The sequence below is a fragment of the Ictidomys tridecemlineatus genome, chromosome 6 (genome assembly GCF_052094955.1).
Source record: "Ictidomys tridecemlineatus isolate mIctTri1 chromosome 6, mIctTri1.hap1, whole genome shotgun sequence".
NCBI classification, from domain to species: domain Eukaryota; kingdom Metazoa; phylum Chordata; class Mammalia; order Rodentia; family Sciuridae; genus Ictidomys; species Ictidomys tridecemlineatus.
Window position 1 is genome coordinate 172,102,511 of NC_135482.1, and position 24,386 is coordinate 172,126,896.

Here is a 24,386-nt window from a genome sequence, read left to right on the forward strand (position 1 = left end):
TCAGGAAATAGCAAGAATCTGGTACAGCCTCTGATCTCTGGGTGAAATTGAGAAAGGGGAGTTGGAAGCTTGGTGGGGGTGGGGGCATGAGGACTAAGCTGTCAGGTTAGCAAAGGGAGGGAAGGAAGGAAGGACGGGAAACGCTCCTGGAAGGAGCGGGGCGCTAGACAGTCGGAGAGGGAGAGAGAAGGGGAGGGAGAGAAGAGTAGTGGAGGAGCGCCCTGCGGAGGGGAGGGGAGGAGAGGAGAGGGAAAGTGAAAAGGAGTGAGGAGTTGACGAAGCACAGAGGTTAGCTTTGCAGGGTACTCCAAGGGCAAGGCATCCCTGTCTGCGCGCGTGGCGGAACCTCCCAACGCTTGATGGACCCATGTCGCGCCCGCAGCGGGTCCCGGGACCCCAGCTGGAGTTGTGCGTCTGGCTTCTCCAGTCTTGGGTAGTGTGAGTCGCGGCCACGCGGGAGTGGCGGTGGTGAGCCCGCCGGTCGTTATGAGGAAGGATCTAAAATGACCAGCAAACGGAGAGCTTTCCAAACGCCCCTCAGGAGATCAATCAGTGAGCAGTTACGGGACTCTACGGCCAGAGCCTGGGATCTGCTGTGGAAAAACGTCCGGGAAAGAAGGTTGGCAGGTCGGTGTCCGCGAGACTCCGGGACCCGCGAGGGCGGGAGGAGGCTCCGGCTGCGTTGGTAGCTCGGGCTCCCTCTGTCCCATGGTGGTAGCGTGATCTGGGCACAGGTTTCAGAGCTTGAGGTTGGGCAGATCAAGCGGCATGCACCACCCTCCCTGGGCCAGCGCAGCGCACGCGGGTGGGTGTGGGCTGCACACCCCGCGTGCGCGCTAACTGCCTGGAGGGGTGCTCCATGTGGATGGAAAGAAGGAGCAGGGGTCACCTGGAGAGCCTTCCTCCCAGTGGCCACTTCTTCTGGCTGGCCTCTGTGCCTCTGCTATCCCATTCCACCCCACCCTAAATGGCCTTTCCTAAGGCAGCCTCTTTCCCAGCTTTGCCTTTTCCACGAGGTACACATCCACTGAGTGGGTGAGGGGAGAGTCAGTTCAAGGCGAGGCAACCAAAGCTCTGAGAGACCGAACGTTTAGGGGGAGAGGAAAACAGGGAAACATTTGTTGGTGCTAGTAACCAGCTGTTTGCACCCCTGTCCAGCTGTGGATCAGGCTCTCTTCCCTTTGGGATTGCAAAGAAGGGCCTGCCTGTGGGAATCCATTGCCCAGGAATCAGAGAAAGACTGGAGATGATCATTCTGAGCCAAGAGGTTCTTAAGAATCCTTGCATAGTTCCACCCCCAGCTCCCTGCTGTGTCCTCATTTCTGTGCATGCTCCTTGGCACCACTCCCTTGTAGGGCCACAGGCATAGTGAGTGGTCTGGCCTCCTCAGAGTACTTCTTAGAAGCTTTAGGTCCCTTTAGTCACTGCATCATACCTGTCCCATAAAAGAAAGTGGCCCAGTTCCCTAGCACAGTTACTGGGCTGTGTAGGTTTTTGGCCTCCTTTGCTCAAATGTGACCTGCTGGAAGATGCTTCAGGAATTGAGGGAAGTGTGAGGAGAAGGACCTCCGACCTCCGAGGTGAACATGAGCCAATTGGATCTTGCTGTCCTCTCCAGTGGTATCTCCTGAGATAGACAATGATGCAGGGGTGGGAGAGAGTTCTAGAGAAGAAGGTATGAGATTTGCAGAAAGAAAGGATGCCCCAGGTAAAGTGGGAGATTTAACCCTCTTTGAGCAGCTCCTCTCCCTTTTCCTATTTAGACTGTAGGTTTAATAGGTTGTAGGTTGCTAATGTTCTGCCCTTAAATCCATGCAACCCAATTCCCCAACAACCTGATGGCATTCTGGAGCAGATGCCCCAGTGTTTATTACCTTGAGCAGAAGGTCATTATCAGGTTAACTAAATTAAAAGTAGGCATTATGGATGATTCCAGCACTCACTGTGGTGAGCATAAAATGTTCTCCCATATTTTCTGTCCAGCACTGTGGCTCCATTTAGTGAACACCCAAGAAATAAACAGGTTTTTCAGTCTATTCCCAGAAATAAGTTGTGGTCACCCAGTAATTTTGACTGTTAATTTTTGAAGACCTGTATATGCATTGTAGACCTTGATTAATAACAATTAATAACATTCTCTGTTATCATGTTAAATTATATAATCTATATGATGGATAGTGTTAGAGAAAATTTTGTGGTCTAGTAAACTTTCATTGCTTCACGACTTCAGAATGCTTACTCTTTCATAGCTTCTGTTATTTAACTTTGCTAAATTTGCTAAATCAGTGGATCCTTGGGAAACAAGAAGTCTTTCTAGGAGGGCTGCCAAGGCTATGTTGGGTTTTATAGAAACTATGACCAAAAATGACTACAGCACTGTCTTTTTCAAAAGATGATCTGAGAGGGAAGGGAGGGTGATGTAAACACTAAAAACTATTATGGTTGTCCAGGAGGACCATATATTCACATAAATTTTAGACATTACAGGTAAGGCAGTGGTGTGGAAAAGTTTTGATCCTGGGGAATAAACTATAGGTAGAGATTTTAAGACCATGAATATATAGAAATTAAGGCTAAAAGTGGCTTCAGAATGGTAAGAATAAGAGCTCTCTCAGAGAAGTGCAATTATTTTTTAAAATAGCAGTATGAGGTTTTAAAATGTTTAATCAAAATATTAATATCTGCTTACCCATAATCTGCTTACCACTCTGCTAACAGTGGATGCCAGCAGGTTATTCAACTGGGACCAAACAATCCACTATGAAGCAGACTTCAACCTCTGCCTCTCTAAGCAAGCTGGGATGCTTGCCACTAAACCAAGCCAACTCCATGAAGGAGCTTTTAGATGCAAATTGATTTTCTTGGGTTTTCTTGCTAAGGTAGCTAAAATATGGAACTTTGGCCATGAGACATTGAAATACTTAAGTTATTAATGTTGGCATCAATTCTAAGTGAAAGTGTTCTTCATTTGTAAAAGTGTCCTTAAATGGTTCAGTTTGCAACATCAGAATAACCAACTATGTGAATATGTCCCCAGAGGGCATCTGTTCTGCCAAGAGATGATATGAGACTATTGTCTTTTTGGTTTTTGTTTTGTTTATCTTTTTTTATCAGATAAAAGTTTTGTGCTGGATTTTCTTTAATTTGCCTAACAGCATTCAGAGTTCTTCATAACAAATTTGTGTTTGTTGTCCAGAGAATTCTGGAGGTATTTGATTCTCTCTTTGCTTTTTTACATCCCAGGGAAGGAAATATTTATTCTACTTCAATCTTAAATGTTCTTCATTGAAAAAGTGTCTTTTTAACTGAACAGAAAATGTGATTGTAAGTAAAAAGAAATACAACTGTTTAAGCATATTGAAGCCTTTGGATTTCTGTGATATGGGACTATTTTCAGGAAGGAGGGGAGCATACATGGGGGAGCATTTCTTAACATAGGTCACAATGACACAAATAATGAAACCAATGAAAAGATGAGAATGGTGTTCAATTATGTTCATTTTATTTTAAAATAATACATGGGAATTATTTAAAAACTAGTATTGGGAGCCCTGCTTGGGCTTTCCAATTCTGGGGTAGTTGCTAAATTTCCATTAAGTTGTGTGTTTTTTGCCAGTGCATACTTCTTGATTTCCAAAAATTCTGATCTTCTCATGGGGTCAGTAAGAGTTTTACTCATCTGTCATCTCAACATTCATTATTGCATTAGTGGTGGTAATTGTTGTTTATATCCAAATGACAGAGTTGGGTAGTGTTCAAAGCAGGATTCAAATTCAGTTCATCAGAATCCTGCTTTGAACACTACCCATTCTGTGCCCATTTCCTATTACACCACACTGCCTCTTCCCTGGGCTTTGTGAAGATATGGACTCCCACTCCTTTCTAAGGTTCTCTGTTACATATAGATTAAAAAAATAATAGCAAAAGGCCTGCAAAAATTACTTTCTTCCATCTAGGAATGACAAAGATAACCCCATGCACTTAAAATAGCTTGTCTCTAGGTCATCCTATTGGGCTGGTTAGCATATGATCTTGTAGAGATTTTAAACAAATAAATATCCATACATATAACTTGTTGGGACCCCTATGTGATACAATCCCACCCACTCCCAGAGAAGGGGCTGCAAATATGAGAGGCTGTGGTAAACCCTTAGTAAACTGCATGTTTCTTCCAGGTAGATGAGTGACGAGTTCTTTTGGCTTCCCCAGTTCCCGAATCATCCACTACTGTGACAATTCTGAACTTTTATAGCATTATTAAATTCTTTAGGCAGAAAGCATACCCTTTAATTTTTTGGTATCTGTAAGCAGCTTGAGCCACTTTTCAAATGCTAAGGTCTGAGAAAATCCAAGTGATTTTTCTAATGCTTTTTGATCCTTTATTTAAAAGTTTGTACTTTTTAATGGAAATTTCACACATATGTTTGATTCCTTTATGCTCATATAACAATATTTAGGTGGCTTGTGAACTAATTGATGTCCAAGTCTTTTGAAGCCTTTTATAGTCTAATTTTAAATAATTTCTCTGAACCAAAGGAAATATATTGCTGCCAAGAATATACGAACTTAAACAACTAAAAAGTTTGAGTTTCATTAGAAACATTTATGCCACCAAATTTCAGTAGGTCTCATCATGTTAAAACATGTTCATTCATCTCAAACTGAAGAGCAGCATCCTTCGATATGATGTAAACACAAGATTGGGACTTTAATGCAGAGAAGAATCAAGAATAAAACATGAGCCCTAAAAAAGTACCTTATTAAAACTTAAGTGTGTTCCATGATATCAAAAGTACGGGATGATACTATCTGATCCTTTCTGTGTATCTCATATCCTTTTTATTATCAAATAATGTGAAAAATAGGCCCTCCTACTCTGTTATGGTGTTGTTGTTCCTGCTCTTTTTAAAAATGTCCCTTGATGGACCTATGTTGATAGGTGATTTATATGAATAATAACAAAAAAATCAAAGTCAAGTAAATATGCAATTAAAACCAGAGAAGGAGAGAGCATCATCTATATCAGGGTTCTCAACTTTGTCTGCACAGAGAATCATCTGAAGCCTTTCAGAGCACCAATGCCCTATTCCCCTCCCTCCCAGAGATCTGATTCAGTTCAGGTGAGGCCTGGGCATCAGTATTTTTTAACATTCTGCAGAAGGTTCCACTATGCAGTCAGGATTAAGAACCATTGATTTGCATTTAAATGCATGATAACCATAGAATTCTAGGTCTAATACAATGTTATCCAGGCTGTACATCTTTAATCTGAAAATCCCAAATTCAAACTGATCTAAAATCTGAAAATTTTTTGAAGACTGACATGATGCCACAAGTGGAAAACTCCACACCTGACCTCAAGTGATAGGATTATGGTCAAGACACAGGTGCACAGAACACTTTCTTCAGCATCCTCCAGGGTAAAAGACCCTCTGAGTCTCTTCAACTATTATATGCAAACTTATTTTTATGTATGAAATTATTTCATATGTTGTATAAAATTACTTTTCAACTATGTATGTAGGGTATATATGAAACAAATGAATTTGATTTTAAATTTTGTTTCCCTCCCCAAGATATCTCATTATATATATCCAAATATTCCAAAATCTGAAAGCCAAAACACATCTGGTACTAACCATTTTGCAAAAAGGATGCTCACTGTATATTTTAAGCACTTAATAAAACTTTTGAGAAAAAAAAAGAAATGAAGTCAAAGTAAGCTTGTGTTATTACAGGGACATGAGGAGAAAAACAAAAGCCAGTGGAACAGGAAGATTAATGAAAAAGAAGTCAATGTCAGATACATTGACAGGATCAGGTTATTAGATTATGATGAGCTTCCTTGCTAATGAAAGAAGTTTGAATTTGGTACTCAAAAGACTTTTAATTGACAAGACATGATTGAATTACTACCAGCAGTGGTTCATATGAGACACAACAGTGACATGAACTAGGGAGACAGTAGTAGAAATGAAGAGAAAGGGACAAATTTTAAATGTCTTGGAAGTAGATACAGCAATGTGACAGACTGTTGTTGGAGGCCAGGGGACACCTAGGTTTGAATATAAGCCACTAATGGAGGGTAGTTGCTATTGGCTGAGATGGGAACAGCTGGCAGTGAAAGGGAAGGAAGAGGAGTGAAGAGTTCTCTGTTGGCCACATTAACTTTGGAATGCCTTGTAGATCCAAATGTAAAAGTCAAAGAATTGGATGTACAAATAGAGCTTTGGAAGGAAAATCAGAACCAGTGAAATAAATTTGGGATGCATACATATTCTACTCTATAAAACCTTGGAACTCTAGGGGCTACTTAGAAGGAGAATATAGGTAAGGGGAAAAAGAGACCAAGGACCAAGTTCTAGGGCATTCTTTGTTTAGAGCACAGCATCTGGACCTAGATATACATATGCATGTGCTAAATTCCTGGGAGGATTAGAAAGATAGCTGCTTTCTTCTAACAATATAGCAGTACTATATTGAATAATCTTTTGCAATAAATTTGCTTATTTGGTTCTAGAACTGTTGGTGAATTTTTTAAAAAATCATGAAAATATGTCTCACTAATTTTTTTTAAAAAATGCCTTTTTAATTTAAAAACCTACATTGTAAAGTAAAAATTAAAATTATAAAATAACAGTAGGAACGACTTCTTAAGGTTGCCCCTAACCCCCCCAAAAAAAATCCTCATAAAAAAAAGAAAAATATAGTTAACTAAATACTTCTCTAATTCCTGAAACTTATTGGGCTCATGTGCAACAGGGTAAGAACTTTGTATTGGGCAGGTGGGTTTAGATAGTAGGAAAGATTATACATACTGATTTTTCCAATATTGCATCCATTTACTGACTTTTATCAGTTGTGTATTGCCGATGGAAAAAATAAAGTTGATTGAAGTGGTATTCTCAGAGAAAAATAAGTAGCCAACATCTTAATTTTTTGTATTTGAAAGGGAAGTAACTTAATTTTCGGCATTTATCAGGAGAATAACTTAAACTTGGCCAATACAAATTGCTGGCTAATCCTTAAAAGTAACAAATACCCTTTCCTCCTGGAACTGAAATGGAGGAAGACCATGTTAATTGTTTGTAGTGGTTTAGAATAAAAGACAAGCCTAACTAGTTAGTTGAAGTTCCTGAAGATCGTCATTTTTATTTATTTATTTATTTTTGTGAATCACCAACTTGACCAGTTAGCCACAGAGTACATGCCTAGTAAAGTTAACATATACTTCTTTTTTGTGCTTTTTAAAAATTTATGTTGAACAAAATAACTTGTAAAGAAAAATTTGCCTGGAGACATTGTAGTTTTATCCAATAGGATATTTCTATTCTACCCTTTTGCAAGTTTAGTGATATTGCAAAATGAAAACAAACACGGCTTAAAAAATATTACAACATTCCTGGGTTTTTTTTCAGGGTCCTTGAATGTGTAGTCCTAAAACAGTCAAGTTGAAGGACAAACGTTTTTGTCATGTTTGTAGTTAGTCAATAAGTATTTATTGAGCCATGAAATAGCATCCTTGTCAAAGCATGTTGGGACAGTAGTGCAGGATATTAATTCCGTACTGTGGTTGTATCCTGGCAAAGCACGTAAATTTCATTATGCTGCTGAAATCACTTAACTGATCTATCTGACCAGAAATAGAGCAAGCTTCCAGAAATTGCAAAGGACAGTATAGAATGTGCCATGACTACACAATATTGTATTTGCAAATCTGCTGTGTCAAATCATTTTACATTCTCAGGCAGAATATTTCTTTGGTAACACATTTTATCCAAAGTAAAAATTCCAGAATGTTATGGTTGTTATTTTGTACAATAGAGCATACATTATCTATATTTCATTATGCTATATGGTATTTGTTGAATTTTTCTTTCTTTTTCCTATGTAGAAAATTAAATGAATAGAGACAATTATGCAACTCCATAAAAACTGATACATTTACTAGGAATTATATTAAATTGGAATTTTATACTTATCCTTTCTTCATCCAGATAAAGTAGAAATATTTTCAGGTTCCTTGAGGATTTTTGAAAGTGTTTTTTATTGACAATTAGAATAACATCACAAAGTATAAATGTATGAATATCTAGGAAAGGTAGAAAGTGCAAATTATACTAATCAATCATTTCATGGGAATGTATGGGTTGTCACAGTGACATCACAAAAATAGTAAGACAGATCCTCCCCCCACTTACCTGATGTTGAGCTCTGCAAAAACAATGATGGTTTATATCTTTCCTAGCTACAGGGAGTTCTCCCCATGCCCATGGTCTTGAAATAAACTTCATCCTTTCAGTGGCAAGAGAACACTTCATAAGTAATATACATAAAAGAAGAGAAATTATTAGAATGAAAGTAAATTTTTAAAAAGGCTTTTGCATATTTCAACTAGTGTCTTTTAGGCTATTTTGTTCCAGAAAGTAGAAAAGAGAAACTTCGTGCTGTTTGATTTCTAGGTCTTAAATCTAAATCAAAGCAATAACAGTATAAGAAAAAACTGCAGTGTTAAGCTTCAGGGGAACATCATCATGGTGGAAAGGAATTGAAATTATTTGGAATGTTATATGTATATTATCACAGTTATATAATGAGTGGTTAACATTAGTGAAATTAGCATTGTTCAGTTATAATACTAACAGAAACATTTTTCACAGGTGTAACTATAGTGCTAGGAGCATGGACTGCCCAGTGTCCTCAGTGCATGTTCTTTTAACTCTTGGTTCATACAACCATACAGTAGAGAGTGGGGTTAGTGGTGTTGGGACATAATGGAAGATCACTGGCACAACATCACAATCTGATGGTTAAGAGTAGCTACTAGAGCCAAGACTACATGGGTTTGAATCCTTCCTCTATCTTGTCAGCAGGAGGTTTGGGAGCAATATAGTTAATCCCAATGTTCTTCATTTCTGTCATCTTTAAAAAAAGGAGATAAACATAGTACTTACCTCATAGAGTACTTATGAATGATTAAATGAGTTAATATTTAAAAAGCACTTAGTACAATGTCAATACACACATACACACACACACACACACACACACAGCAGCAGCAGCAGCAGAAGAAGAAGAAGAAGAAACATGTGTTTTTTGGTTAAGGAAAAAGATTCTTTTAACACTAACCTTAAGCCACCACCCTCTTCGCTTCTGGATTTATTTGCCTTGTTGGCATATCTTTTGAACCCATTTTAGATTGTATGTCTAGGGACTTTCAAGTGGCAGAACATTTGCCTCACTCTCCTTATTCTGACTCGGATAAAAAGTAAACTGCTAAATATGTTTTTAGCGTGGTTGGCAGCATCTCATATAGATCCATTAGTGTTATAGAATGAACCATTCATTATGCTAACATTTGTCTTTACTTATCATCAGTTAAGGTTTGTTCATCAAAATCACCATCAGCTTTAAAGCTGTGCAACTAGGAATTCATTTGCATGTGCTTGGACTAAATTGGATGTGATGACGACCTAATTAAAATGTGAGACATTGGAGTAGGATAATCTCTCAGGTCCCACTTAGCTTTAAAAGATCAATGAATCTATAAAACTAGACTGTGGACCTAAAAGAACTTAATATTCCTAAGTCTTTTAGTTTCTCCTCTGATGGATTTCATAGAATATTTGATAGATGAGAGAAAAAGCAGATGCCCATGAGTGTAACCTAGGAAATCCACAAGTGTTACTCCCCGTGTAGATTTGGTCATCTAGTCTATGTCAACAGCAACAACTGGTACCTTGGATGATTGGAACTATGTCTGCTAGAATTGGAGAAGGAGCAAGAAAGGGATACACTAAGAGTAGGGCCTGAAAACACCCCTAAAACCTCAACAGTTCCTGCACCAGTCAAGTAGGGCTGGTGGACTTCATAGGCCTGGGACTTCACAGGCCAGCAGCCAGCAGTATTCACTTCTTGGTTTAATGCTTTACTGTTAATCTCCTGAAATTCTTGAAATTCAGAAGACACATTTTCATTTTGCATGGAGCTCTGAAAATAATGGGGCCAGTCCCACTCAGAGGAAGCCAACCTCTTGTGGAATTATGCCTTGCTTTGTGAGTTCACTTTTATTTTAAAGGTAAGATAAAAGCAACTAGTAAAATCATAGGAGGTTAGATCTGGAAGGGACCTTGGAAGGCTTCTCTTGAGCATCTGCAAATTCACAATTTGCATCCTCTGTGCCTCTTGCTCTCAGGAAAGGTGCACTTCAAGAGGGGAAGTGTGTTTTATTTTATTGCTTATTGATTCTGACAGCACCATTATGAAGCAAGGTACTAACATAATCCCTGATGTTTGCAGAGTTATAATGATTATAATTTAGTTATTACATTTATTAAAGTAAATATTTTAATTAATTTTTTTAAAGTATGACATTTAGGTATAATAAGAAATTGGAACAATATACAATTCTTCATCTGCTAGACTTTCAGATCCTTGTTTTGAAAACTTCTTAAATTGTTTCTTAATTAAATATTTATTTATAGTGCCCATAATAAATTAATTCTTCAAAACAATTCTATTAAAACCATTAAAGCTATTTCCTATGCAGTTTCCACCTTCTTAGGAAAGGAAATTAGGAGATATAGCAATAAAGCCTATTATTTATCACCAGAGATTTTCAGGATATGTCTGCCAACATTTTATTTTGTCATTATGCCCATCTGTCCCTGGGAAGAACACTAAAACTGATTGTGTCTAGTCTCACAAAATTTCAAAGGTTAAATCCTCTTTTGCTAACAGCACCTGTACATAGAACTCTCATTGACAATGTAAAAAATATGCATTCCCAGACAACTGAAAAACAAGGAGTGCATGCATTTCCATTTCCTTTTATGTTACATCTTCTGAGAATATATTTGAACAGTTCTGAATACTCACATTGTTGTAGGCCTTGTGGAAATAAAGTTGATCCGCCTGATAGCAGGGTCCTGCCTCCAGATGAGCACAGTAGTAATCCGTGAATAAAATCAGGTGACAGTGACTTGGTAAACGAGTTCTATATATCTAATCCTAAATACAAGAGAAGTATGGGAGTGTAAGCAACTATATCAAGGAGTCCTATCAAGTTTTACTTTCCAGATAAGAAATGCTAAATTTGTAGGAGTAGCATCAGTAGCACCATCATCATATTCAGAAGTTCAAACTATAAGATAGCTCTGAAACGGGGTCTCCTGTCTGAATACTTAAATGCTGTGATTTACCCAAATGCCTGTATTTTCCCAAAGCCTCAAGCTCTTCATTGTGACATGCCAACTGCCCTAAAATAGTAGCTGGGTACAGGAGCTGCCCAGTGAGTGCATGCTGAGTGAATGAGTGTTATGGTTTGGATATGGTATGTTTCCCCAAAGCCCCCATATTAATTCGGTTAGGTGAAACAATTAGACTATGAGAGTCATGACCTAATCAGTGGATTAATCCATATTTGAATGGATTACTGGGTTATAGATAACTAAGCAGGTAGGGCTTGACTAGAGGAGATGAGTCACTGGGGATGTGCCTTGGAGATTAAATATTGTGCCTCCTCTTCCCTTCCCTTCTTTTCTCTTTCCTCCTTTTATCTTTCTATCCATCTATCTATCTATCTATCTTATCTTATCTCTATCTGCTTCCTAGCAACCATGAGGTGAGCAGCTTTCCTCCACCATGCCCTTACACCTTGATGTTCTGCCTCACCCTAGGCCCAGAGTGATGAAGCCAGCTGACTAGCCAACTGATCATGGACTGAAACTCTGAAACCATGATACCAAATAAACTTTTCTCATCTAAGTTGTTCTGGTTTGGTAGTTTGATCACAATAAGTTCATGATATCATACTACTAATAGCTACCAGCATTGGGCCCTTTTACATGCCAGGAATTGTGCTAAGTACTTTACTGATTTTGTCATTTAATGTCCAGGCATCTCAGTAGGCACCACTAGTGTCACTGTCCACATATACAGCACCTTGCTGTGATTTTTGAAAAAGCTTTATTCTGTGCTAATGAATTAGATAAAGGTGCCTCCCCTTAGAAGATGCAGCCTCGTGGGTGTGTGTCTCAATGAGTTTATCCTAGGATGAATTTCAACTTCCGTAGCCCCACTTCCTGCACATGGTAAATGTCAAAGGGCACTCTGAGTACTGCTGCTGTCCCCAATTTATGGGTGAAAAAGCCAAGATTTAGTGAGGTAAGTGACTTATTTAAGGTGCATACTTACTTTCTATAGCTATGTAGGTTTATAAGAGTGACATGATTCTCATGACTTGTAACATCTGTGAGATCTAGAAGGCTCCAAGACCCGTGCTTAATCTTAGGAGTAACAGTTCTTGAGTGTTATGGGGACAACACAGTACATTTTCAGAGCCCAGCCTCACTGCGAATTCAAGATAATCCTCGGGTATTACAGGTCATTATGGCATCCCAGGGTCTCCTTGGTAATAATGATGATGATTAGCAATGATTCTGAATATTTGTGGAGCATTTTAAAGCTAAGTATTTGTCCCCTAATGAAATGGCTTAAAATCAATAGGTTCTTACAAAATCCTTTGAGGGAGGCAGGGTGTGTGCCATAATTGCTAATACATTAATGAAACAAAGGAGGATAAGAAAAAGTTATGATTTCAGAGAATCTCATAGTCAGCACATGGTAGAGGGGATCTGAATCCAGACTGCTACTCTAGGCTTGTTCTTTTAATCACTTTCATGCTGCCCGGTGTAAGCTCAGCTCTTTCCAGATCAGTCAGTAGCCGTTAGCTGAACCCATGGCTCCCAAACCTGAGGGTACATCAGAACTGTCAATAAAGCTTTGTAAATTCCAGATCCCTGGACTCCTCATTAGACCTACTGTGAGGTGATGGAGAAAGAAGGTAATACGAATTTTTAAACAAATTTTCCAAGTGATACCCTGCCTAATACTGTCCTCCCATTAAAGATTGGGGATAGACTCTAAATTCTCATGACTATCCCAGGTTCCTTGCCTTATGCTGTTTTCTAGATCTAATCCTTTATTTTCCTTATACCTACCCAGATCCTACCCATTTTTCAGGAACTAGCTCAAGTCCCTGATGATTTCATTGCCAGTGCCATTTTGGCGATCCCCTTCCCACTTCACAAAGGTTTCCCTTTCCATGAGTAATCTTTGGGTGATGAGAGGCCAGAAGGCCCAACTCCAGTGAGGGACTGCTTTTGGCTTTTCCTTTCATGACTCTGAGGTTGTGAACATTATCCCCATATTAATGATGGAGTAAGTAAGGTACTTGAGTAAGGAACTTGACTGAGACCTGTGGCCTGTACAGGGGGTAAGGTACAGAGTGGGGTCTCTGCTGGCCTCACTCTACTGCCTTTTCATTCTTTCTACTGTCGAGTCTTTATCTTTCTAGCAGAATTTCTTTTATACTACAATAGAGAGACATTGTTTTACATTTAAAAAAATCTTTTCATCTCCTTTGTATAATCCCACACTAAAATAACCCAGTTATTGAAGAAATGGCTGAGTGTCTTTTCATATTTCTTTTGTGAATTTCTGCCTAGCCAGATTCAAAGAGCTGAACTGATATTGGATAGAAATCATATTTATTTATTCAACCCCTTTAATATTCCAAGAGAATTCCAGCCAATAGTCTGTCTTCTTCTTTCTTTGCACTCAATGAACCATAAAATGTTAGCACTCATGGAAGCTTTATAAATTATCTTGTCCAAGACATTTCTTTTAGAAACTGATTGGAACCTCAGAGAGGTTAAATTAATCTGTTCCAGATCACATATCTCATTCATGATAAATTTGAGATTAGAGCCTAACTCAAAATCACACCTATTGACTCTTGGGATTATAGGTGACTTTGTACTTAGCCACTCATTCATAAGCAAAAGACCCATTTCAGAAATTAGTGTACTAGAGTACAGACCTTTTTTCCTCTCAGTGATGGAGATTGAACCCAGGAACACTTAACCACTTAGCAACATCTACAGCATTTTTTTTACTTTGAGACAAGGTCTTGCAAAATTGCTGAGGCTGGCTTTAAATTTGTGATTATCCTGTCTCACCCTCTGAGTCATTGGGATCACAGGCATGTGCCATTGTACCAGGCGAGTACAGACTTTCTGAGGAAAAGGAGAGTACCTTTTTACTGTCAGTAGGAAAGCCTATCCTTTGAGCTAAGTATTATAAGTGTTTGTTGGCAGCCAGCCTCACTGACTCAGTGACTGATTAAAGAGAGGACTACCTGGCTAAAGGATATTAAATGCATCTGCTGGCTCCCTCCTAAGTGCTGAGTTCACCTCAGATGACCCTAAGTGCTACCTACTGTGCTGTGATACTACCCCCAGATGTTTGACACAACTATCAGCTTTGTGGTCTAATGGAAGATAACCTTTTCCTGTCTTCTAACCTCCTTCCAAAGTGCAATTAGCAATTCTCATTTTACCACTAAAGGTAAAAAACACTGCTGTTATAACATGTTAGGGTGGATAAGGTATAGTTGAAATTTGAACATCTGTTTTATCATCTATATAAGATTAAAAAATTCCTGCCAATGTCTTGGCTGGGCACAAGATCAGGAGGCACTCACAGCTTTGTAGATTCAAACAGCAATTCTTTATTCCCGAACTCACATCGGCCTCTACACAAACAGGTTCTGGGGAAATCCAGGTTCTGCCGCCAATTCACCTACTCCACGAGGCTTTTTCCAAATCCCATTTGAATCTCACGAGAACTCAACGGGAACAAGAAGCAGGAACACCCTAATCCCAGCAGCAATAATCTTCAACCTCCAACTTCCCTAAAACTCCTATTGCCTTAAACCGGAACGCCCTAAACCCAAGGACAGGGATACTTCCTCAAACCTGCAGGATACACCCTAATCCTGCATCCACCCTGGTCATTGAGCAGGGTCACCTTTCTCAAACACACATGCAAGGTCACAGCAAATTTCCAAGGCAAGTCCATTTAACATGGGGTACGCTGGCAAGGATTTCAATGCGTCATTCCTACTTGGCAATGGCCCTCAGCAAATTCCTTTTGACCATTTTTAAAATTATTATAGAACTACAGAAAATAATGGAATTATTTGTAAATTTTTGTAAATTATGACTTTATTTTTGTAGATACTCCAAGATTTTCATTCATTTGATTTATTCAACAAATATTTATTAAGAATCTGCTATGCCAAACACTGTCCCAGCTACTAGAGATTCAGTGGTGAATATAACAGACAAAAATCAATGCTTCCATTCAACTGGTAGAGACAGATAACAATAAATAATGTATTATTATAAATTTTAAAAATACCATATTATGAAGAAAAACAAAATTATATAGGAGCTAGAGAATGGAAGTGGGTGATGTTTTGGATCTGATAGGCAAAGTGTCTTTGCAGTTTGGATTGTTATAATAGAACCCTAGAGTGAGCAACTTAAACTACAAATATTTATTTATCACAGTCTGGAAGCTGGAAGTCCAAGCCAGCATTTTTGGGTTCTGGTGAGGGCCCTTTTCACAATGCCATATTCTTCTGGTTTTATCCTCACATGGTAGAAGGAGGATGGGAAAGCAAGTTATCTTTTATAAGAGCATAATCACATTTGAGATTTCTGCACCCTCACAATCTTAATACATTGGGAGTTGGAATTTCAGCATTTCAGCTTGAGGAGTCAAAAACATGCAATCCTGTGTTGGGAGGGCTGTCTGGGGAAATAGCACTGAAGTAGAGATCTGGAGGAAAATTTTCTAGGCAGAAGAAATAGTATGGGATTAATCCTGAAGCAGGGCCAGAGTGGCAAGACATGGGAGGGACAGGTAGCCAGCCCTTCTGCAGCCTTATGTCAGGGAAGGAGTCTGGGTATGATTCTCTGAGAACAATGCCTGATTTATGATGCAAAAGGTCAGTAGAAAAAATAATAGAGGCCAAGAGTAAAAACAATGAGGCTTCTACTAGAGGCTTACAGAAAGTCCAAACTTAGTTTATATATCAGTTATACAAAAAAATATTCTATTGCTAGTCAAATAAGGCTCATCACTTAAGAGAAGGAAAAAAATAACATCTGATCCTCAGACTTTTATACAAATGGGGGAAATTTGATTTTCTCATTCATTCAAAAACAATTAAAATGAGATTAATTAAACAATATGTCTCTCAAATGTATTCAGTTGAAAAATTTCTCCTATATTTATACCAGAACATAAATATTAAATGAATATTATATGTCAGATCATATGCTATGCTCTATATTAGAATAAGAAAATGAAAAACACCGAGTCTAACCCACAAAAAAATTATAGACAAGTACAGGACTAGAAGAATGTACAAACTGTGAAGGGAAGTCAGAGGATGGAGTGGCTTTGCAGAGTAGTGAACCTCTGAGTTGGACCTTAAAAGAGAGAGACTCTGAGGAGAGGGAAGAAAGAGTATATGAAAAAGAACAGACAGGAAGCAGAATCAGTAATTACTCAATATTGCTGAGATCTCAGCTACAAGTAAGAGAGCAGGTAAAGACTGAAGAGGTAGACAGAGCCAAAAGATGAGCTTTCAGATCTTGTATTTGGTGATGTATTGAGTAATCTGCAAATTATTTTATAATTTAAGATTACAAACGATTCCCAGCTCACAATTTTTTGACTTTATTATGGTACAAAAGTGATACTACGTATTCAGTAAAAACTGAACTCTGAAATTTGTATTTTGCTCTTTTCCAGAGCTAGTGATATGAGGTCTGCTCTACTTTTGAGATGCTGGGCAGCAGCAGCAATATGCAGCTCCCAGTCGGCTACACAATCATGAGAGCAAACAACTGATACTCTACAATATAAAGTGTTGCCAGTAGGGTTTTTTAAATATTATGCTTCATGTTTTCCCATTCCATCATGTCTACAAAATACCCATCTGTGTGTGTACATGAAATAGTCAACACTTATTATAAAACAGGCTTTGTGTTAGATGATAGTGCCCAACCGTAGGCTACTGTAAGTGTTCTGAGCGCATTTAAGGAAGCAGAGACTAAATGGTGATGTTTGGCAGATTATATGCATTTTCAACTTGTGATATTTTCAATTTACAATAGATTTATAGGGATGTAACCTCATGATCATGTGTATATAAATATGTGAATCCATTTTCTTTTCTTCATCATAAGCATCAGTAGACCCTATTAATTTTTGTGCCCATTTTCTTAATTAATTTTTTTCTAAAGTAATTTCTAAATTACTTTATGAGTTTATAGGTAACCATTAGTGTGTCTTTGCTTGCATGAATATTGCAAAGGGTATGAAATCCTCCATGGCTTTAAAAGATGGTTTTTGCTGAATTAGTAGGACCTCCTAGAATTCCTTGTTTACTACAGTATCTTGATGTTCTTCATTTCAGATCTTGGAGCAGGTTTTTTAGATTTAATGAGTGTCAGATGTACATGTGAAATATTAGAGAGACTGGGTAGTTGGTAATCTCCATAAAGTGACTGATATGACTTCTTGATCTATTTTTCTAAGGCTTTTGGACAATAGTTACCTAAAAAGGATCCTCTTGAAAAAAAATGATCTGAAATGGACCTCAAAGACTGTATTTGTTCATTCGTAAGCATTTATGGTGACCTGCATTATGCAAGATTCTGTACAACATATTGGGTATACAAAAATGAATTATATAAAAGCCTTTCTTTTAAGAGATTTACCATAATTAGTGACTTCTTACAATTCTTATAATAACTCACAGTTCTAACACTTTAGTATATTTTCAAAATGATTTTTGGTCAATAGTTATAAAGGTTTTTTAATGTTTCATTAAAATTTTTGAGTTCTTTAATTATGCATAAGTTCAACCTTATGGAAAGCTGAATTTATTTTTCTAATATACTGACTAATGGCGAGTGGGGAGGAGTTAGAAGAAAAGTACCAATTCATGGTTCACAACTTGAGAATCTGCATTGAACAGCTGCTGCGCTGTAACACTTATCCTTTTTGTTCACATGGAATTACTCTCTGGGATCTTCAGATAATCGTGGTCGCCCAAGGGCTCTTCAAATGTCACCAGGGCAACAACAAAGTAACACACTTGAAGTAGGCCCTCTGTGGCATTCTTTATGGAAAGCACTGAATTAAATTATTGCATAACAAATCGTCTGCATATGAAAGGCAGTGGACTGTTAGAGAACCAAAGTGAAGACAATGCTGAGTTTGATTCCTACCTCCACTCACAACTCACTGGCACCCTTAGAAATCTTGCTGTGACCTGAGTCCCCTATTTGGAATGTGGGAAATATTAATACTGTACTTTTGACCTCAAGGGAATTAACGAGTTAAATTAGGGAGATTATTGTGATGGTTAGAGACAAATTCCCATCTATCCCTTTTAGTCTTTCTTGGTCAGCCTCTCAACAAGATAAATGAATTTCCCCATTGCTCCTAACAAATCTGACAATAGCTACCATTGATCCAGTCCTTATCATGTGCCATGGAGCTGCTAAGCACTACTCAGGCATTATTTTATCTCAACCTAATGCCCTATAGAGCATAAAATCTCAATTTTATAATGAGGACATTTAGACTTTAGAACATGTAATTCTTGGCCCAGGTTCTCAAAATGTAGGCGTATTCAGACACTATGATTAGAACCAGGTGAACTGTCTCATGAGACCTCAAACCTCTATACATATTAAGAAAACTATTTCATACTACATTCATACTACATTCTGTATCACCATTACACTACCTGGATCCCACTTCCCTAGAAACTGCAAATAGAAATCTTTATTTCAGGATATACAGAACCCAATGGAGAGATAGCATATGCAATATAGATAGCATGTGATATTTTAGGCATAACTAGGCCAAAATAAGACAGATTTCTAAATATACAGAAATATTTACATCCAAGTGATACTAGTGGCTCACCTCTTATCCCAGTAATTCTTGATGTTCCTCTCTGAAAATTGCTAGCTTTTGACCTACACAAGAACACAAATCTCACTCCTTTTTTGGTCAGATTTCAGTTCAGACTCCTGAAGATCAATACCTTCCCTTCACCAGATTTGACCATGAAAGACTTAATTATTTTAATGCAAGTTGGTTTTCAAAGTGCAGAAATTTGATACCATTACTATGTATTTGAAAGGACCAGTTTCCCCCTTCTTGTAAATTTTACTTACAATGATGAAAATAACAGGCTAATTATAACAACTACTTGCAGGTAATCATTATACACTTCTAAATTGTATTCAAAAGAGCATTCTGAATACATTTCAAGCAGGCCAGCATATTTGAAATAAATATGGTATCCCAAGAGAATATCTTTAATGGAGACAGCCAATATATAGCTATTGTTTGTGTTTTTAAAATGGTAATATTGCTTTTAAATCACATATCTACCATGGTATTATGTGATACCATGGTAGATATGTGTATTAACTGTGGATAAATATATGCAGCCATTGTTTTTCCAAGGAATATTGTAATAACTACAGCTTTTTGGTTGCTATCAGGCATGCATGTCATTGAATTCAGTTCTTAGAACAATCCTAGTAGATCATCATTATACTAATTTTCAATATGATACAACTAAAGTTCATTGAGGCTTGGAAACCTGAGCAAAATCTCATGACTAAGATTATCTTCCACTGAGATGTATTCATTTAACCACAAAACATCAAGGTGAAAGGGCAGTAATGCTTTCTGCTTAAATGGAGAATAAACATAGAAAATCAATTATAAACATTCAATAAATCGAGTATAAATGCACCACTAGAACTCAGGAGACTGATTTACAGTCATCCTTCTATGTCCTCCTATTCTACATCTATGGATTCAACCGACTAAAGATCAAAAATATTCAAAAACTTTTCCAGAAAATTCCAAAAAGCAAAATTTGAATTTGCTGCTCATTTAGCACTACACCGAATCTACATGAATGAAGTGATGCATAGGCATACTTGATGTAGCTTCCTGCATTACATAGACCCTCTCTCTTTAGTACATGTTGCTTTTGCATAGGTGGCCTCTACACTTAGCCTGAGATGGTTTGGTCTGAAAATGCACACTTTTCCCCTTTATCATTATTCTTCAAACAATATAGTGTAACAACTGTTTACATAGCATTACATTATATTAGGTACTATAAATCATCTAGAGATGACTTAAAGTATAGGAGAAGATTGCAGAGGCTCTTTGCCAATACTATATCATTTTATATAAGGGGCTTGAGTTTGGGTGGCTATGGTGTCTAGGGGTTTCTGGAACCAACTCTCAGACAACAAGGGATGATCAAATTCTTAATGAATAGAATCAATTATGTGAAAACACTTGGACAAAAATGTTATTAATTCTTAAATTATAGTAAATATATTATTAATTCTTAAATTATAGTAAAAAGGAATAACTTTGAGGTGCTTTTTCAGAAATGGACATAATATGCACACACCCATGAAAAGGAGAGATTTAAGGTCCATGAGCCTTGCATTTTGAAGATTTTTACAAGGATATTGTGAGGCAGATGATCTGTAAGCCCCACTTTGAAAACACCGTTATATTACAAAACAGATGCTCTCAACATGTTTTCCTCTCCTTTCCCTAACTGTATCAGTACAGGAAGAAAACCAAACACAATAGCTTAAGCCAGGGAACTCAGCACATAGGGTATTATATGTCCGGTTTACAGTACTTAATTGAAATATACCAAAATGAAATTTCATTTCAAATTTAACTTCTTAGTGTAATAGCCTCTTCATAAAGCTCAATGTATTGATATGGTATTTAAATAAAGAAAATTCTCACAGAAGGGTCTGGTTGATAAATCTCCTCAGGATGCTCTCAGCACAGGGAACAGCCAGAGTAATGCCAGGTGGGGATGAGGGGGATTTCCTGTTTATTTGTGTTACCTACTTAAAATGATTTTGTACATCCTGTGATTTGCACAGTTGTTCTGAAAGGAAGCTCTTATATTTAACTCCATTGAAATGTAGAGCTTGTGTTTTTGAAGGAGGGTGAGATGGATATAAATCTCCTTTGCACTTTTCATCAGTCGATGGATTATATATTCTTTCAGCTTCACTTTTCTGTTTCTCAGTAACAATGTTAGGCTTCATAGGACTGACGGTGACTTTCTGAGGTTCATAAGTTATGTATCAGACAGTGTTTGCATTTTTTTTTTTACTTTTTCCCCTTTTTTTCTCTTTCCCCTCTTCTTTTGTGTGTAACATTTGGATAATTTAATGCTGTCCATAAGGAGATCAAGGAAATGGGATAAAAATTAATTCTTCAAAGTACCTCAGATATAAAGACTTAGTGGAGAAAGTGGTTCAAAATCCTAGGTCATATTAAGATTTTTATATAGATTTGAATTTTTAAAATCTTCTTTCTTCTCTACAAAGAATAATCAACAGTTGTCTGAAGACAGAACTGTTTGCTGATGATAGAAAGCAGAGTACCAAGCAAAGGCCCTCATCCTATTATCTTTTGGAGCTACCTAGGCTTGTTCTGTGAGCCAATTTGCCATTTGATGACAGGGAGAGTGCAGGGGGGTGGGGAAAAGAGTTCAATTGAACCCTTCCTTATTCAGCATAAGTAGGAAGATAGTGTTGGTTGCACTAAAAGCAAAGTTGTATCGATGAGTTTAGAAAAAGAATGATGAGCCACTATGAGACTCGATGCATAGATTGAGAATGCTTTGCATTTACCGAGAGAGAGAAAGAGAGAGAAAGAAGAACACTCTTTTAATGTGCAAAAAAGAAAAAAGTAAAGTGAGTGGTAGTAAAACACAGAGATTCCAGGGTCTATAAACACAGGGCCAGTAGAAACAATCATTGCATAGTTTGGAAGAGTTGTACCTATATTTAGAAGAGAAGATTTTAGGGATAATGTTGACATGGAAGATCAATATATAATGTTCAATCTGTCGATATTTATTACAACTTTCAATGTGCTTAAAGGCAACTATAATTTTTTTTTCTATAAATGATGGAAGTCTTTTGAATTTAGGTCCTTCATATATCTTCATCCCTCCTAAGCACACAAATTACAAAAATCACATATAGCATCCCCTAGTTAATATTGAGTAAAAAAAAATGAAAACAATAAGGACTCCTGAAGAATTACATTTTAAAGTGATTTTTGTGGACAAGTTGTGGAGGATTTCTTTTTAATAGAAAACTATCATATAACTATTTTGACTTTGAAACTCAAACTCTAATTCTGTCTTCAATATCAGCTTTTGATCTTGTGTTTGATGGAGTCAGATCATAAGCATTCACACTCACAAAATATATTTAGAACTTTTAACTGAGTAAAATAATCCAGTTTCTAAATTAGTGTCGGTCCTTACTCTGGGCATAAAGCACTTTCGTTACATAGGACTTGAGGAATGCCCCCGCTGGGGAAATGCCACTTAATAGATTCAAACAGATGGATTTTGATGAGTGTCTGCACTGTTCACACCCCTTTAACAAATGTTTTAGAATATTCTCAAGTAACATGCTTAACTTGAAAACAAATATGGATTTGCTTACTTTTGAGCCAATAATAATTATTATCATTAGTAGAATATAAAAAGATCTTTTCTGTTTTTTTATCTTAGAGTGCTAAATTCATATGTTTCATTGTATCTCTAGACCTTTTGCTGCCATGTACATATAGAGAAAATGCACTTTGAATTTAAAAACAGGCGTTGGCAGAAAATTATTTCAGCTGTTGTGAAATATTGCACTTTTTTTTTTTAAATCTTTTCTTGCCCCAAACCAGCCATCATCAGCTGTGGAAATAACTGCATGAAATCCCCAAGAGGAATGCAAAATCCTGTTACAATGTATTCTTATCAATTGAGACTGTTAATTCAGAACAAAAGTGAGTAACACTAGGCTAGAAATCAGACTGGCCAAAGGAGCAAGCTGGTATTTCCTTCTGGAGCCATTTGGTGGAGTCTGGGTCTCTTCCTGAGGGTGAGGCATATCTCTGCCCATATTTTTGTTCCCAAAGTTCATTTTCTCCTGGCATTAAGTTAATTGAAGGCCAGAGAATCAAGTTTAACTATAGGACAACAAGAAAGCAAGAAATTGGAGATACTGTTTTGAGGTGGTACAATTAGAACATAAGCACATATATTAATGTATTGAGTGTCTCTTTCGGCCAAGGCACTTTGCTGGGTTCTGTGAGAAAGGCTGAAGAAACAAGAACTCTTTGTCAACTTTGACCTAGCCCTGGGGATAGATTGCTCTTATAAGACAAATTGCATACATAATTATTTAATGACACAAAGTGCTGTGGAGAAGAAAGGAGGGCATCGGGGATACTGACAGCATTTTTAGGGTTGGAGAACTCTTCCTTGAGGAACAGCCTGGAGCTACGTTCTAGGGTAACATAAAATCCTTAGAAAGGTCTAAAAGGAGCATACAGGAGGTGGACAACATGTGCAAGGACTCAGAATCGGGAACATTTTGGGGTCAGAACAGGGGTTGGAAGGCAGTGTGTTCATGGATGCCGTAAACACTAAGAGTGCTGATGGGAACCTCTTCACTTTACGTTTGTTGAGCTCCACATTTTGGCTCTGGTTGGTGCTATTTGTTTTCTGGTTGGAAGAAAACACATGAGATTTCAAATTTCTTTTCTTATTCTGGTCAATCCTTACTGTGTCTGCATCTTCATCTCAAAGTTTCTAAAAAAAAATTTTATTTTCGGGGTGGGGGGCTTGTAAGAAAATCATACTATTACCTGTTTGTAATGGCCTGGCCACTTTAACCGATTTAATATCTGTTGAAACTTTAGGTTGTATATTTTTTTTTCAAAAACTATTCATTTAAATTCATAGAAATGTGAACTGTATCATATGATTATACTATGTGTTCATTTAGGTTTTGAAGATAGTCTTTTCTTTTTAACTTCTGTAAGGCCTGGTTTATAAAGAGGAAAATAAGTCTTACATACCAAAATAGAAGAGTTTCCAGATTCTACTTCTCAAAAACTGAATGACATTCTGCAGCTTCTATGTAACATCTGCACATTCGACAGCTGTTAGGTCATTCCTGCAACTCCAGCATTTGTTCATATTTTCAGATGTTCAACATTTTTATGAGCAGATGTAAGTTTTTAAGTGTTATTTGAAGAAAACATGCCTTTCCAGTTGCAAAATATAATTTCTGGTTCATTTGTTAGGAAATGAAAATATCAGATACATTTTTTTAATGTATCTATGGTGATTTAAATTCTCATCCAAACTATGTGGAGAACAGCACAAACAACAGTAAGAACAGAGGGCTCCTTTTGCTGGTAGGACAAGATTTTAGAGATTACATTGTTTTGAAGTCTTATGTTACTAAGACCTTGGACTGTTTAATTGTACATTGTGTACATTATAAGGAAATATAAGCCAAATTTGTGTGATTGTTGTCTCCAGATTTGAAAAGTTATATAAGTGAAAATATTACATACAATGATGA

The 24,386-nt window shown here is 37.3% G+C and overlaps 1 protein-coding gene across 5 annotated transcripts in view; it reads left to right on the forward strand.

Moving 5' to 3' along the window:
* The window catches only part of Stard13 (StAR related lipid transfer domain containing 13), a 473,503-nt gene that overhangs the window by 260,085 nt on the left and 189,032 nt on the right, over window positions 1–24,386 (forward strand). The window contains exon 1 of one of the 5 annotated variants that reach the window (XM_040281608.2): window positions 257–627. The exons of 3 other annotated variants lie outside the window; for them this stretch is intronic. In XM_040281608.2, coding sequence (XP_040137542.2) covers window positions 504–627 — 124 coding nt within the window. In that variant the 5' untranslated portion in view covers window positions 257–503. Of the gene's footprint in view, window positions 1–256; window positions 628–24,386 lie in introns of those variants that run through there. One more of the 5 variants, XM_040281609.2, reaches the window with a different exon arrangement.